The sequence below is a fragment of the Thalassophryne amazonica genome, chromosome 16 (assembly GCF_902500255.1).
Source record: "Thalassophryne amazonica chromosome 16, fThaAma1.1, whole genome shotgun sequence".
Classification (NCBI taxonomy): Eukaryota; Metazoa; Chordata; class Actinopteri; order Batrachoidiformes; family Batrachoididae; genus Thalassophryne; species Thalassophryne amazonica.
In genome coordinates this window covers 4,761,912-4,774,693 of record NC_047118.1, presented here as the reverse complement: position 1 = coordinate 4,774,693, position 12,782 = coordinate 4,761,912, and the positions used below count along the sequence as shown (strand labels likewise).

Below are 12,782 nucleotides of genomic sequence, written 5' to 3'. Positions count from 1 at the left end.
ATACTATAATTCAAGCAAAGTCTGTCTGTCGGATTGTCCCCGTAATCCTCCCAGGTCTTTTTTTCTGTTTCATGTTTCCACCAAATTTGTGATGTGGATCAGGTCAAACCCCTGTGACCCTTAACTGGAGTAAGCTGGTACACTGCAAAAACTGTCCCTCTCAAAAAAGCCAATTAATCTGAAATGTAGCCAGATTGTCTCATCGCTGCCAATAGCGTAAGAAAAATGCACTTGTTTAGAATTCTCAAAACTAGCAAAATGTCTAGGCACTGAATAATCAAAATGTACCTTAAAACTAGAGAGAATTTTTATTTTCGGATTAGCCTCTGTCTTAAAATTAGGAAAACAATCTTGTTCCTTTGCTTGGATGATTTGAAATCCATTGCCTTTCCTTGTTACTGGTTAAATGCAGCTTGATATTAGCTGGAAAAACGTATTAAGAAAAAGTGATATACATTTTCCCAAATTAAGACATGCTTGACAAGATGATTTATCTATTTAGACAAAAATTAAGTCAAATTTTCTTTAAACAAGTCCTTTTTTTACCTTCTTAGATACCAGTTTTTGCATTGTATAGAAAAAGGATGGATGGATGGAGCCGATCAAACACAGAACTGCACTTTGAAGGTTAATTTTGACAAAGGTCAAGGTCACTGAAGTCAAATGTCAAGGTTTAATTTTCACTTTGATGTCCACCAAACATAATGTAGTCTGGCTTTGAAACTGCCCAGGTGAGATCAAATTCAGTTCATCTTTGGGCTGAAGGTCATTGGGGCCAAAACATGAAAATTCCTGTTTTTCACTCCAGTTTGCACACATATGAAGATGGGACCTTGAGGCCTGTGACCCTGACCTCAAAGTCACAGGCTTCAAGGACCCAAAAGGTCTTGCTAACACTGCAGATATTCACTGGCACACGGGCTGAGGGGTTGTGCTGGCAGCCACCAGTAGTTTACTTACACACTGTTTATAATGCATATAGTATTTCTCTATTTTTCATTGTCTTGATTTACCATTCCTAAGGATCGACCCTGTGTTCTATTTGCACATTTTACTCTGCTACTGTTGCAAAATTACTATTTCCACTGCTGCTGTGAGACTGCAAAGTTCTCCATGCGGGACTAATAAGAGAATGCCTGTTCTGAAAACAGATTTTTCCAACTCATTCATCAAAAACATGTGGAGGTTAAGAAGGTGTGTGACACAAATCAGAATTAATAACACTTTTTAAATAAACATCTATATCAGAACAGCCAAGTGGCCTCTCTCTCTCTCTCTCTGTGCGTGTGTGTATATGGCTTTGATCGCATCAAAACCGAGGAGAGCTGACATTGCCATTTGGTATGTTTATATGTTTTGGGTCAAGAATTAATGCTGCAAAAAATGCAAATTTGATAGGACTAATATTTTTGGAGAAATTAGCAATTTTAGCTAACCAGTAAACAATGGACCTTGTGCTGCAATAGACCATGGCAGTTCAGGGTTTAGGGGTTTTAAATGGTGTTATTGTTGTTCATGTTGGTTATCAGTGTTGTTAGTGTTATTATTTATTGTGTTTTTGTAGTTCAATTGGTTTAGTCAGTGTAGTTAAGTGTCATGTTACTGGTACCATGAGTGAAATCTGTACTGCATTTGATGTCTTCTGTCATCTTTTATGTTTCTTCATGTTTAAAATTACAAGCATCTGCTTGCAGCAGAATGCAGAAAAAGACAAAAGGCTCTGTCTGGGTGCACGTGTGTGTGTGTGTGTGTGATCATGGAGTAATTGCGGACAGCTGACATTTACCACTTGGTATGGTTATGTATTTTGGGTCAAGGATGAACACCGCCACAAAGGAACGTTGATAGGACTAATATTTTTGGAGAAGCTACAGATTTTAGCTAACATTGCTAACTGTGTTCTGGACTCAAGACATTTCAGCAGGGTGCGGTAAATCATCTTTATATTAAAAGCATGAGTGCATGCATACATGATTTTATTTAGTAAGTTCAGTGTAAGTATATAATATAATTGTAATTAGTATATGGCTGTGACGCTACATGCGCTCTGATTGGTTGATTTCCAGTCCGATATTTTGCCATATCCAACCGGTTACCATGACAATTGGTCCAAAACACGTATCCCATTTGTTACAAACCAAAAAGCTAAAAACACGATTAGAAAAGCCAAGTCAGACATGAAAGTACTCCATAAATATCTAAACAGCATCAGAAAAAGCACACAGATCTGTTAGCAAGTTCTTCATGGAGCTGAAGCGAACAGGTCTGACAACGAGCCCAAAACTGTCAGCAGCTTCAGCAGCAGGATTATCAGACCTCGGTGTTTATCAATAACACTAGGTCTGTACTTACACCTCGGTCTGATATTTCCCGTACAGACGTCGCACTTGGTTAATAGTCCTTTAATTCTTGAAAAATACATGGATGACACAAGAAAGTGAAACCACTCATTTCCCTTGTGGTCCATTTAAACATCAAATGGCAAAATAGAAGTAATAATAAAATAAAATAATAATAATACTGATAATAATAATGATAATAACAGTGTGAATATGATAACAACAATCTAACAATTTATAAATGCATTAAAATAGTAAATTAACATTTAAAATGACATATTTAACAGGAAATAAAACTGTTGAGTTGAGGTCTAAGGTTCTAAAAACATTCTGGACTCACATGTCATTCCAACTCATTATAGAAACTTTGTTTAATTTATTACCACCCTAGAAAAATACCAGCTACCTATTTTATAAACACTACCCAATCTGGAGCTTGTGGATCCCCACGGGCAGCACACTAGTATTAATTAGTAGGCACAATATTTTTGCCATGGAGACCAAGGCCAGGGTCATGGAGGTCAAGGTCATGAATGGTGCAGTCATTACATTTTCTGAAAGGGAACATAATTAGGACACAGACTAAAATTTACTTAACTTTGTTTCACAAATCATCATCATCATCATCATCATCTTTACTTTGCTTACGAAAAACATACTGCATTACTCTTTTGAAAAAGCTGAGTGTCCACTTGAATTTTAAATCGGCAGCCAGGTAGGGGTCAATTGAAGAATTACACAGGGGTCAAAATGAAAAGATATAGTACTCCAGTCATATTGAATACTATACCACATTATTTGTCTGATCACAAAGATTCCAAAAAGGTATAGTTTGGACAATCTGTGACTGAATGTTCTGGAGTTATGGGGTAAAAACAGCAAGAATGGTGACAAAGGTCAGTTTCAGTTTGCACAGGGGTCAAAAGATAAAGTTGCTCCATTTATGGTAAAACATGATGCAAATTATTGGTTGAGTTAGTAGGATTTTAAAAAGGAATAGTTTGCACCATGTGTCATGCTTAGTTATCATGTTAAAGGGTAACATACGAGGTCTGTCAATAAAGTAACGGTCCTTTTTATTTTTTTCAAAAACTATATGGATTTCATTCATATGTTTTTACGTCAGACATGCTTGAACCCTCGTGCGCATGCGTGAGTTTTTCCACGCCTGTCGGTGACGTCATTCGCCTGTGAGCACTCCTTGTGGGAGGAGTCGTCCAGCCCCTCGTCGGAATTCCTTTGTCTGAGAAGTTGCTGAGAGACTGGCGCTTTGTTTGATCAAAATTTTTTCTAAACCTGTGAGACACATCGAAGTGGACACGGTTCGAAAAATTAAGCTGGTTTTCAGTGAAAATTTTAACGGCTGATGAGAGCTTTTGAGGTGATACTGTCGCTTTAAGGACTTCCCACGGAGCGAGACGTCGTGCAGCGCTCTCAGGCGCTGTCGTCAGCCTGTTTCAAGCTGAAAACCTCCACATTTCAGGCTCTATTGATCCAGGACGTCGTGAGAGAACAGAGAAGTTTCAGAAGAAGTCGGTTTCAGCATTTTATCCGGATATTCCACTGTTAAAGGAGATTTTTTTAATGAAAGACGTGCGGGCGGATTGCAGCGTCGGCTCGCAGCCGCCGCGACGCTCCGCCACAGGAAAAACACCTCTATTGGAAGCCTTAAGGACAAGTTGGAACATGTCCAGCTGTTAAACAATTTCTCATATACTCACTCCACTGAAAGCCATCAAAAGCCGCCTGGATTTTACAAATGGTTATCAACACGGAGGTGTTTTTCCTGTGCCGCCGCACCGCGTCGGCTGCGTCCCGACGCGCGGACCTGTCCGCACGTCTTTCATTAAAAAAAATCTCCTTTAACAGTGGAATATCCGGATAAAATGCTGAAACCGACTTCTTCTGACACTTCTCTGTTCTCTCACGACGTCCTGGATCAATAGAGCCTGAAATGTGGAGGTTTTCAGCTTGAACAGGCTGACGACGGCGGCTGAGAGCGCTGAGCGACGTCTCGCACCGTGAAAAGTCCTTAAAGCGACAGTGTCACCTCAAAATCTCTCATCAGCCGTTAAAATTTTCACTGAAAACCAGCTTAATTTTTCGAACTGTGTCCACTTCGATGTGTCTCACAGGTTTAGAAAAAATTTTGATCAAACAACGCGCCAGTCTCTCAGCAACTTCTCAGACAAAGGAATTCCGACGAGGGGCTGGACGACTCCTCCCACAAGGAGTGCTCACAGGCGAATGACGTCAACGACAGGCGTGGAAAAACTCACGCATGCGCACGAGGGTTCAAGCATGTCTGACGTAAAAACATATGAATGAAATCCATATAGTTTTTGAAAAAAATAAAAAGGACCTATACTTTATTGACAGCCCTCGTACGTCACATGTCATAGAATCCAGTGGACATCGACATGGGTTTTGGTTTCCAAAGTAAAAGTCAACCTTTACTTTGGAAACCAAACATTCAGCATAGTCAAAACAATTCCACTCTTACAAGGTCTTGATACAAGATTTTTATTCTTGTGGAATAAATTTTATATTGCCCAAAAAAGCTACTGTTGGTATCATTTATTCTGAATTATATACAGTGAGGAAAATAAGTATTTGACCACCCTGCGGTTTTGCAAGTTCTCCCACTTAGAAATCATGGAGCATGTCCACTGTGAGAGACATAATCTAAAAAAAACAAAAAACAAATCTGGAAATCACAATGTATGATTTTTTAATACTTTATTTGTATGTTACTGCTGCAAATAAGTATTTGAACACCTGTGAAAATCAATGTTATTATTTGGTACAGTAGCCTTTGTTTGCAATTACAGAGGTCAAATGTTTCCTGTAGTTCTTGACCAAGTTTTCACACACTGCAGCAGGGATTTTGGTCCACTCCTCCATACAGATCTTCTCTAGATCTTTCAGGTTTGGAGTTTCATCTTCCTCCAAAGATTTTCTATTGAGTTCAGGTCTGGAGACTGGCCAGGCCACTCCAGGACCTTGAAATGCTTCTCACGGAGCCCCTCCTTAGTTGCCCTGGCTGTGTGTTTGGGGTCATTGTCATGCTGAAGACCCAGCCATGACCCATCTTCAATGCTCTTACTGAGGGAAGGAGGTTGTTTGCCAAAATCTCCAAATACATGACCCCATCCATCCTCCCTTCAATACGGTGCAGTCGTCCTGTCCCCTTTACAGAACAGCACCCCCAGAGTATGATGTTTCCACCCCCATGCTTCACGGTTGGGATGGTTTTCTTGGGGTTTTCTCATCCTCTAAACATGGTAAGTGGAGTTGATTCCAAAAAGCTCTATTCTGGTCTCATCTGACCACATGACCTTCTCCCATGCCTCCTCTGGATCATCCAGATGGTCACTGGTGAACTTCAAACGGGCCTGGACATGTGCTGGCTTGAGCAGGGGGACTTTGCTGCCCTGCAGGATTTTAAACCATGACAGCATCATGTGTTACTTATGTAATCTTTCTGACTGTGGTCCCAGCTCTCTTCAGGTCATTGACCAGGTCCTCCTGTGTAGTTCTGAGCTTTCTCAGAATCATCCTTACCCCACAAAGTGAGATCTTGCATGGAATCCCAGACCGAGGGATCCACTTTCTAGTAAATAATCATAACAGTTTTTGTCTTCTACCAAGCTGCTTGCCTGTTGTCCTGTAGTCCATCCCAGCCTTGTGCAGGTCTACAGTTTTGTCCCTGGTGTCCTTAGACAGCTCTTTGGTCTTGGCTATGGTGGACAGGTTGGAGTGTGATTGATTGAGTGTATGAACAGGTGTCTTTTATACAGGTAACAAGTTCAAACAGGTGCAATTAATACAGGTAAAGAGTACAGAATAAGAGGGCTTCTTAAAGAAAAATGAACAGGTCTGTGAGAGACAGAATTCTTGCTGGTTGGTAGGTGATCAAATACTTATTTGCAGCAGTAATATACAAATAAATTATTAAAAAATCATGCATTGTGATTTTCGGTTTTTTTTTTTTTTTTTTTTTTAGATTATGTCTCTCACAGTGGACATGCTCCATGATTTCTAAGTGGAACTTGCAAAATCACAGGGTGTTCAAATACTTATTTTCATCACTGTAAGTAAGCATAAAGAGTAAGGAATAATAATACAGACTGCTCAATATGTTTAAAATCTAAAAAAAAAGCAATTTTATCCCCACAGTGAGCTGGTTCATTGTTCACCTCAGTGTTTCTGCAGTGACATACCTTCCGTCTGAAAGGTGACTGCATGTTCTGATGGAAAAGTCAAGGAATAAAAGCTGACATTCTAAACTGTCTTCTCATATTCATCTTTTGATCTCCAACCCAAATGTCTTTAAATGTGCAGCAGAAAGAAACGGCCTTATCGTTCTGATACTTCCTGAAGTGACTGATTCTGAAATGATGAAGATGTCAGAAAGCCGAACAGGATCACTGAAGCGAGGAATTCATCTGTGCTGATTTGTTTTCTTGCGGATCAAGTAATAACTGCTCAGCTTTCCATCCAGGGAAACTCGTATATAAGTAGTCATTATAATTATTATTAGTGATAAAAAAAAAATCTGATTTTCCAGTATGTAAGTGCCACCACAGTACAAGTTGCAGAACCTCTCAAACTAGGGAAAAAAACTGTGACTTACACTATGGAAAAATTTTAAAATATTTATTTAGATTTTTATATGCCTCCCGTATAGACATCCGCTAGAGTCACAGATCACGAATTTGAAATTTGAAAATGGGCTAATGTCAACATATTAAAGTCAGAGCTTTCTTATTGGGTTTCTAGACAGATCAGGTCTGGTCAGTGTCTGGGAGCATGAGCTTGCTCCAGCCATGACACCATAGATTCACACTGGGTCCTGGATAACAATAATAATAATTTAATATTAATGAATAATTTCTTTTTATTGTCATTGTATGTACATACAATGAAATTTGTCCTCTGCATTTGACCAATCCTAATTACAGTTAAACACAATTCAATCACTAGGAGCAGTGGGCAGCCACAGTCTGGCAAACGGGGACCAATTTAAGGGCCTGGCTTCATAAAGCAGTGGAATGTTTTTATTCTATTTAACTTTGTCGATTACAGGTAGTCACCCAACATTATCAGTCTAATCACCGTTTCACATTGACATTAGTTACGTTAGTTACGTTACCTTACGTTAGTTGACAATTTTCATGGGCATAACAGCCTCCTGAGTGCCATTGCCTCCATTGTGCAAGATTTTTGTTTACTTCCGGGTTGGCTGTTGTCATGAACTATCCAACCTTTGTTTCATTAACTGGCTTTGTTAACATTTACGGACACATACGAAAGCTAGAACAACGTGCTTAGCTCTTAGCCTTGCAGTTCTTCTACACTTCCATCAAGCCTTTTTGTGCACACAACACTGCTCGGCATAACAGCGATACCCAGTGGCTAAAGTAAGAACTGTCACAAACACATTATGACAGTTGTCTGCTAAACCACGGCCAAAAGCGAAGAAAGCTCTTTTGGAGCAATACGAGCGATGTAAGGGTGATCTTGAGTGTGCCATCAAGTGGTGGTACATGATCGCCGCCATTTTGATGTAAGAGACTGAGGTTTTGTCGACTAAATAAGATTAGCTTCCTTTGTACCAGGCTGAAAACTTTAGTAAGGTAATGCAAAACCTTAGCTGACAAAACCCTTTGTGCAACGACTAACGTGAAAAATGAGTTTATTACGTGAATTTAGTTGACCAAACTAAATTAGACTGCCCTGGAGACTGAGCCCAGATGTGGAGACACTGCCCTGGTCATGGGCAGAGAATGGAGAAGACCCTAAATAAGCATTTTTTTTTTTTTTGGCAATAACCCCTTTGGACAACCAGTCAGTCGCCATCCATCCTACCAGAGAAATGTGCCACATAGTAGTCACAGTGTCACAGCTAATGTTTCCTTGACGACAGTGATACTCCTCATCTGAGTCTCCCTAAGTAACCACTCATTTGACTCAAAGTCATTCGAGTGGTACCCAAAGCGTCTCTGAAGAGACCCCTAACTGTTACAATAAAATAACTTGTAATTTGAATTAAAATTTAAATTTTGCTTAAGAAATACATAAACATTGAATGAGCAGGTATATTTTGTTTGGGAAGCAAACGCACAATCTGCTTAAGGCATCCTTTGTCGCAGGGTCTGGTGTTATTATCCGAATACTCAAGGGCCAGACCGTGAACCTGCACTTTATATCTTTGAACTGGACTCTACATCCAGTCACAAACTTTGCCTCAAGCTCTAGTGAAAGCCTGTCTCGCTGATGACATCATTTCCTGTAAAGCATCTGAATGTGACGCCGTGATCACTTCTGCATGCTGCACTTCATGATCCCTGCCCAGGTCAGCGCGGCGGAGCAGCCGTACGCACTCTGTGGCCCACTGAGATTAAAGCAGTTTACACAGTGCAGCACAAACACTGTGAGATCAATACGGTCATGAGCCCAGCAGGCTTATGCCTCCCTCCCTAATAAGAGCGCCTCTCTTGTCCGGGAGCATGAATCACTTACAACTCAGTGGATCAGTGCGTCTTCCTTTGTAATGAATGTGCAGTAAACAGAATTAATATTGTTACACTCTCTATTTATCCACTCATATTTCCTGATCTATCTATTTTCTGTCCTTATGCTTTGCCCCTGTTTCTTCCTTTCGCCAGGTGAGACCTACTCTGAGAACTACAGCCACACAGAGGAATGCAAACCCTGCACAGAGTGCACCGGCCTGATGCGTATGGAGACGCCCTGCACCGACTCCAATGACGCCATTTGCGTTTGTAACTATGGTTTCTTCTTTAATGACATATCTGGGCAATGTGAGCCGTGCACGGTTTGCCCAGCGGGCCAGGGTGTGTACGTGCACTGCCAGCACGATCATGACACGGTGTGTGAGGTGTGTTCAGACGATACCTACTCAGAACGAGAAAGCTCTCTCGACCCCTGCCTGCCGTGCACCATCTGTGACGAGGAGACGGAGATACAGCTGGAGGTGTGCACCCCGATCAGTGACTCTGTCTGCCACAGTAAGTGCTTACAAATGTTCATACACCCACATGCTGCAGGTGGTTCAGTGCACTCCGAATTGCATTGGAATTCTGCCCCAAAAACATTCCCTGTGCACAAATGAATTCAAGCACAATAAATATGAAGATAACAGAACTCCTTTTAACCTCAAAGTTGTCAAACAAGGATGCAAAGCACAGTTGCTGAAATCTTTTATCTGCTCATACTGTAACTGTGCCAGGAAAAATTCCCACTCTCACACGCAAAGGCACGTACATACATGTTACCGCAGTTCTCCCAGAAAGACTTTAAAGTTGATCATTTTAATGCAACAAGATAATGTAGAGAAAGTTGTAGTCTATGGTCTAGAGTGTAGAGTTGAGATGCTCGCAAATCCTGCTGATGGAAAAGGCAGAAGTGGAGTCTGACCTCAGGCAGAAGGCAGGAACCAAGTGGTGGTGTTGGGGTGGAGGAGGGGAGGTCTTGTCAGTGATCTGCAAACAGTGAAAGGTGAGTGAGATCACTGAGGCTTTTAGGAATGTGCACAGTTCCTATTGTTTGAGAACTGATGACTCATAGGAAACACCTGCCTCATTTAGAGATCAAAGCTGATGTAATTAACCGATTCTAAGTGGCAACTTAAAGATCTGAGTATACTTCAACCAAAATCCAGAAAAACCTTGGACTCGACCTTCCAGATCACCTTTGTGTAGCTGCTTGTACTTTCTCCTTGTGTTGTGTGTTGACTCCTCCCATTCACTCATGATCTCCATCATAGGAGGCAGATGCTCTGACCAGTTGGCCAAAACCCAGGCTCTGGCCTGAGTGGCCAGAGTATTGTTTTGGCTGTCAGGGGAGTGAGGCCTATTGACCACCACATGCAGAGTGACTCCTGTTGGTGTCCGTCACATTTGCTTTTGATGGAAAGAGTTGAGGTTGTTCAGACGTTTGTTTGAAGGACGCTTCTCTGGCACACCCTGAGGTTTATCAGGATCAAACTGCAAACATTGTATCTTAGATTGCCCCAACAATGCCTTTGGATCTTGCAAGCTATCTCAGCTGTGAACTCACTGATGATGCACATGGAATGAAATTTGGGATGTGTCGCAGAAAGGTGGGCGATTACTGGTTTCCTTTCATCTTGTTACAGCAATGTCAAATCAGTGAGAGATAAAAGATTATTTATTTATTTGTATGATTCAAACAGGTATTTTCTTTGAGATCAGGCTCTCCTTTTCATGAGGCACTTCACACAATACAGTGTAAAAAGTCCACAGTCAAAACAAACAATCATCATGGACAATTCATCATTAGTGCGAGGAGCTGTGCTGTATGCCCAAGATAAAGTGAGATCATTTTGACAGATGGCAAAATCTGCATAAATATTGATGTGAACTGATCACAATTTCAAAAGAAGGTTATAGTCATGATCTATTATTCCTGGGAAGTTATTTTTTATGCTGACAAACATTCATTCATGCATTCATTTTTAATTTGATCATTGATGCATTAAAACATATATAGCCTTTATAGTGGCAATAATTAATGACATATTAATGACAGATAAATAATTGATTGTGGTCAGTCATGTGTCTTACTGTGTGAAAAATAAGTTGGAAATGATTGAGCACATTCTCACTGAACATGGTAGGAACATTCCTCTGGTAAGCATCTCTACATGATTAACCTTTGGAACAAATCAGCCAAAGGTCAAAGCCAGAGTCATTAAAAATGTAGTCTCCATCACTTATTGCACCAGAAGAAGCTGATATTAATCAGTAAATCATTTGTAATGAAATGGCATGAGGTGCATGATGGTGATGTAACAGAAATGTCATGAAACTATGTCATAATCGTCAGAAAAACACATTTAAAGATGTTTTTAGAGAGTTGATACAAAGATTACAGATAATTACTTGGTACATGACATGATGATGATGTCACTCTTTTAATCTGATGCAGATGCTCAACAAGCTTTACAGTGATACCTCACATTCACACACACACACACACACACACACACACACACACACACACACACACACACACACACACACACACACACACACACACACACACACACACACACACACACACACACACACACACACACACACACACACACATATACACACGTGAGGTTGCAAAAGTCTTTCCAAGGGCAGCTTATTGAATTTCCTGTCTGATGGGGAATGGAACTAAGCATCCTCTGGCCACAAGCCCATCTCTCTAACATCCAGGTCATCCTCTCCCTGAACTCACTGCACACACTGTGGTCCAAAAAAAAATAACCCAAAAAACCCCCCCCACACATTTGATATGTGTTGATGCAAGATATGAATCAAACATGAAAGTCATTTACATCCAAAACAAAATTTTGCTGAAGAAGATTGTGTCATAATTTGTTTTAATATTTTTATGTCAGTCCCCCCCCCCCCATCAAAAAAAAAAAAACATACGGCAGGTACAGCGATTAACTCCATTCATGTTAGTTTACCTAAGATTTGCTGATCACTGCTGCAGGGCTCCTGATCTCTGAAGTTCCGGGTCAAACTGTCCCATACTGTAAAAGTACAATTTGTCCTGAAGTGGTCATGAAGTTTAAATTTCCATCCTTTAATATCCTTTTCATTTTAGTAGATGCTCATAGAAATTTTTCCCCTTCGTTATGCCAATAAACACACACACACACAACACAACACACACACACACACACAACACACACACACACACACACACACACACATATACACACACACACACACACACACACACACACACACACACACACACACACACATTATATATATATATATACTCGTACACACTCACAGAAATATAAATGCAACACTTTTGGTTTTGCAACCCATTTTGTATGAGATGAACTCAAAGATCTAAAACTTTTTCCACATACACAATATCACCATTTCCCTCAATATTGTTCACAAACCAGTCTAAATCTGTGATAGTGAGCACTTCTCCTTGCTGAGATAATCCATCCCACCTCACAGGTGTGCCATATCAAGATGCTGATTAGACACCATGATTAGTGCACAGGTGTGCCTTAGACTGCCCACAATAAAAGGCCACTCTGAAAGGTGCAGTTTTGTTTTATTGGGGGGATACCAGTCAGTATCTGGTGTAACCACCATTTGCCTCATGCAGTGCAACACATCTCCTTCGCATAGAGTTGATCAGGTTGTCAATTGTGGCCTGTGGAATGTTGGTCCACTCCTCTTCAATGGCTGTGCGAAGGTTGCTGGATATTGGCAGGAACTGGTACACGCTGTCGTATACGCCGGTCCAGAGCATCCCAAACATGCTCAATGGGTGACATGTCCAGTGAGTATGCCGGCCATGCAAGAACTGGGACATTTTCAGCTTCCAAGAATTGTGTACAGATCCTTGCAACATGGGGCCGTGCATTAT

General features: G+C 40.8%; 1 protein-coding gene across 1 annotated transcript in view; it reads left to right on the top strand.

Moving 5' to 3' along the window:
* Positions 1 to 12,782, top strand: part of ngfra (nerve growth factor receptor a (TNFR superfamily, member 16)) — a 65,681-nt gene that overhangs the window by 14,631 nt on the left and 38,268 nt on the right. The window contains exon 2 of the mRNA XM_034191098.1: positions 9,011 to 9,373. Within this exon, the coding sequence (XP_034046989.1) occupies positions 9,011 to 9,373 (363 nt within the window). The remainder of the gene's footprint in view (positions 1 to 9,010; positions 9,374 to 12,782) is intronic.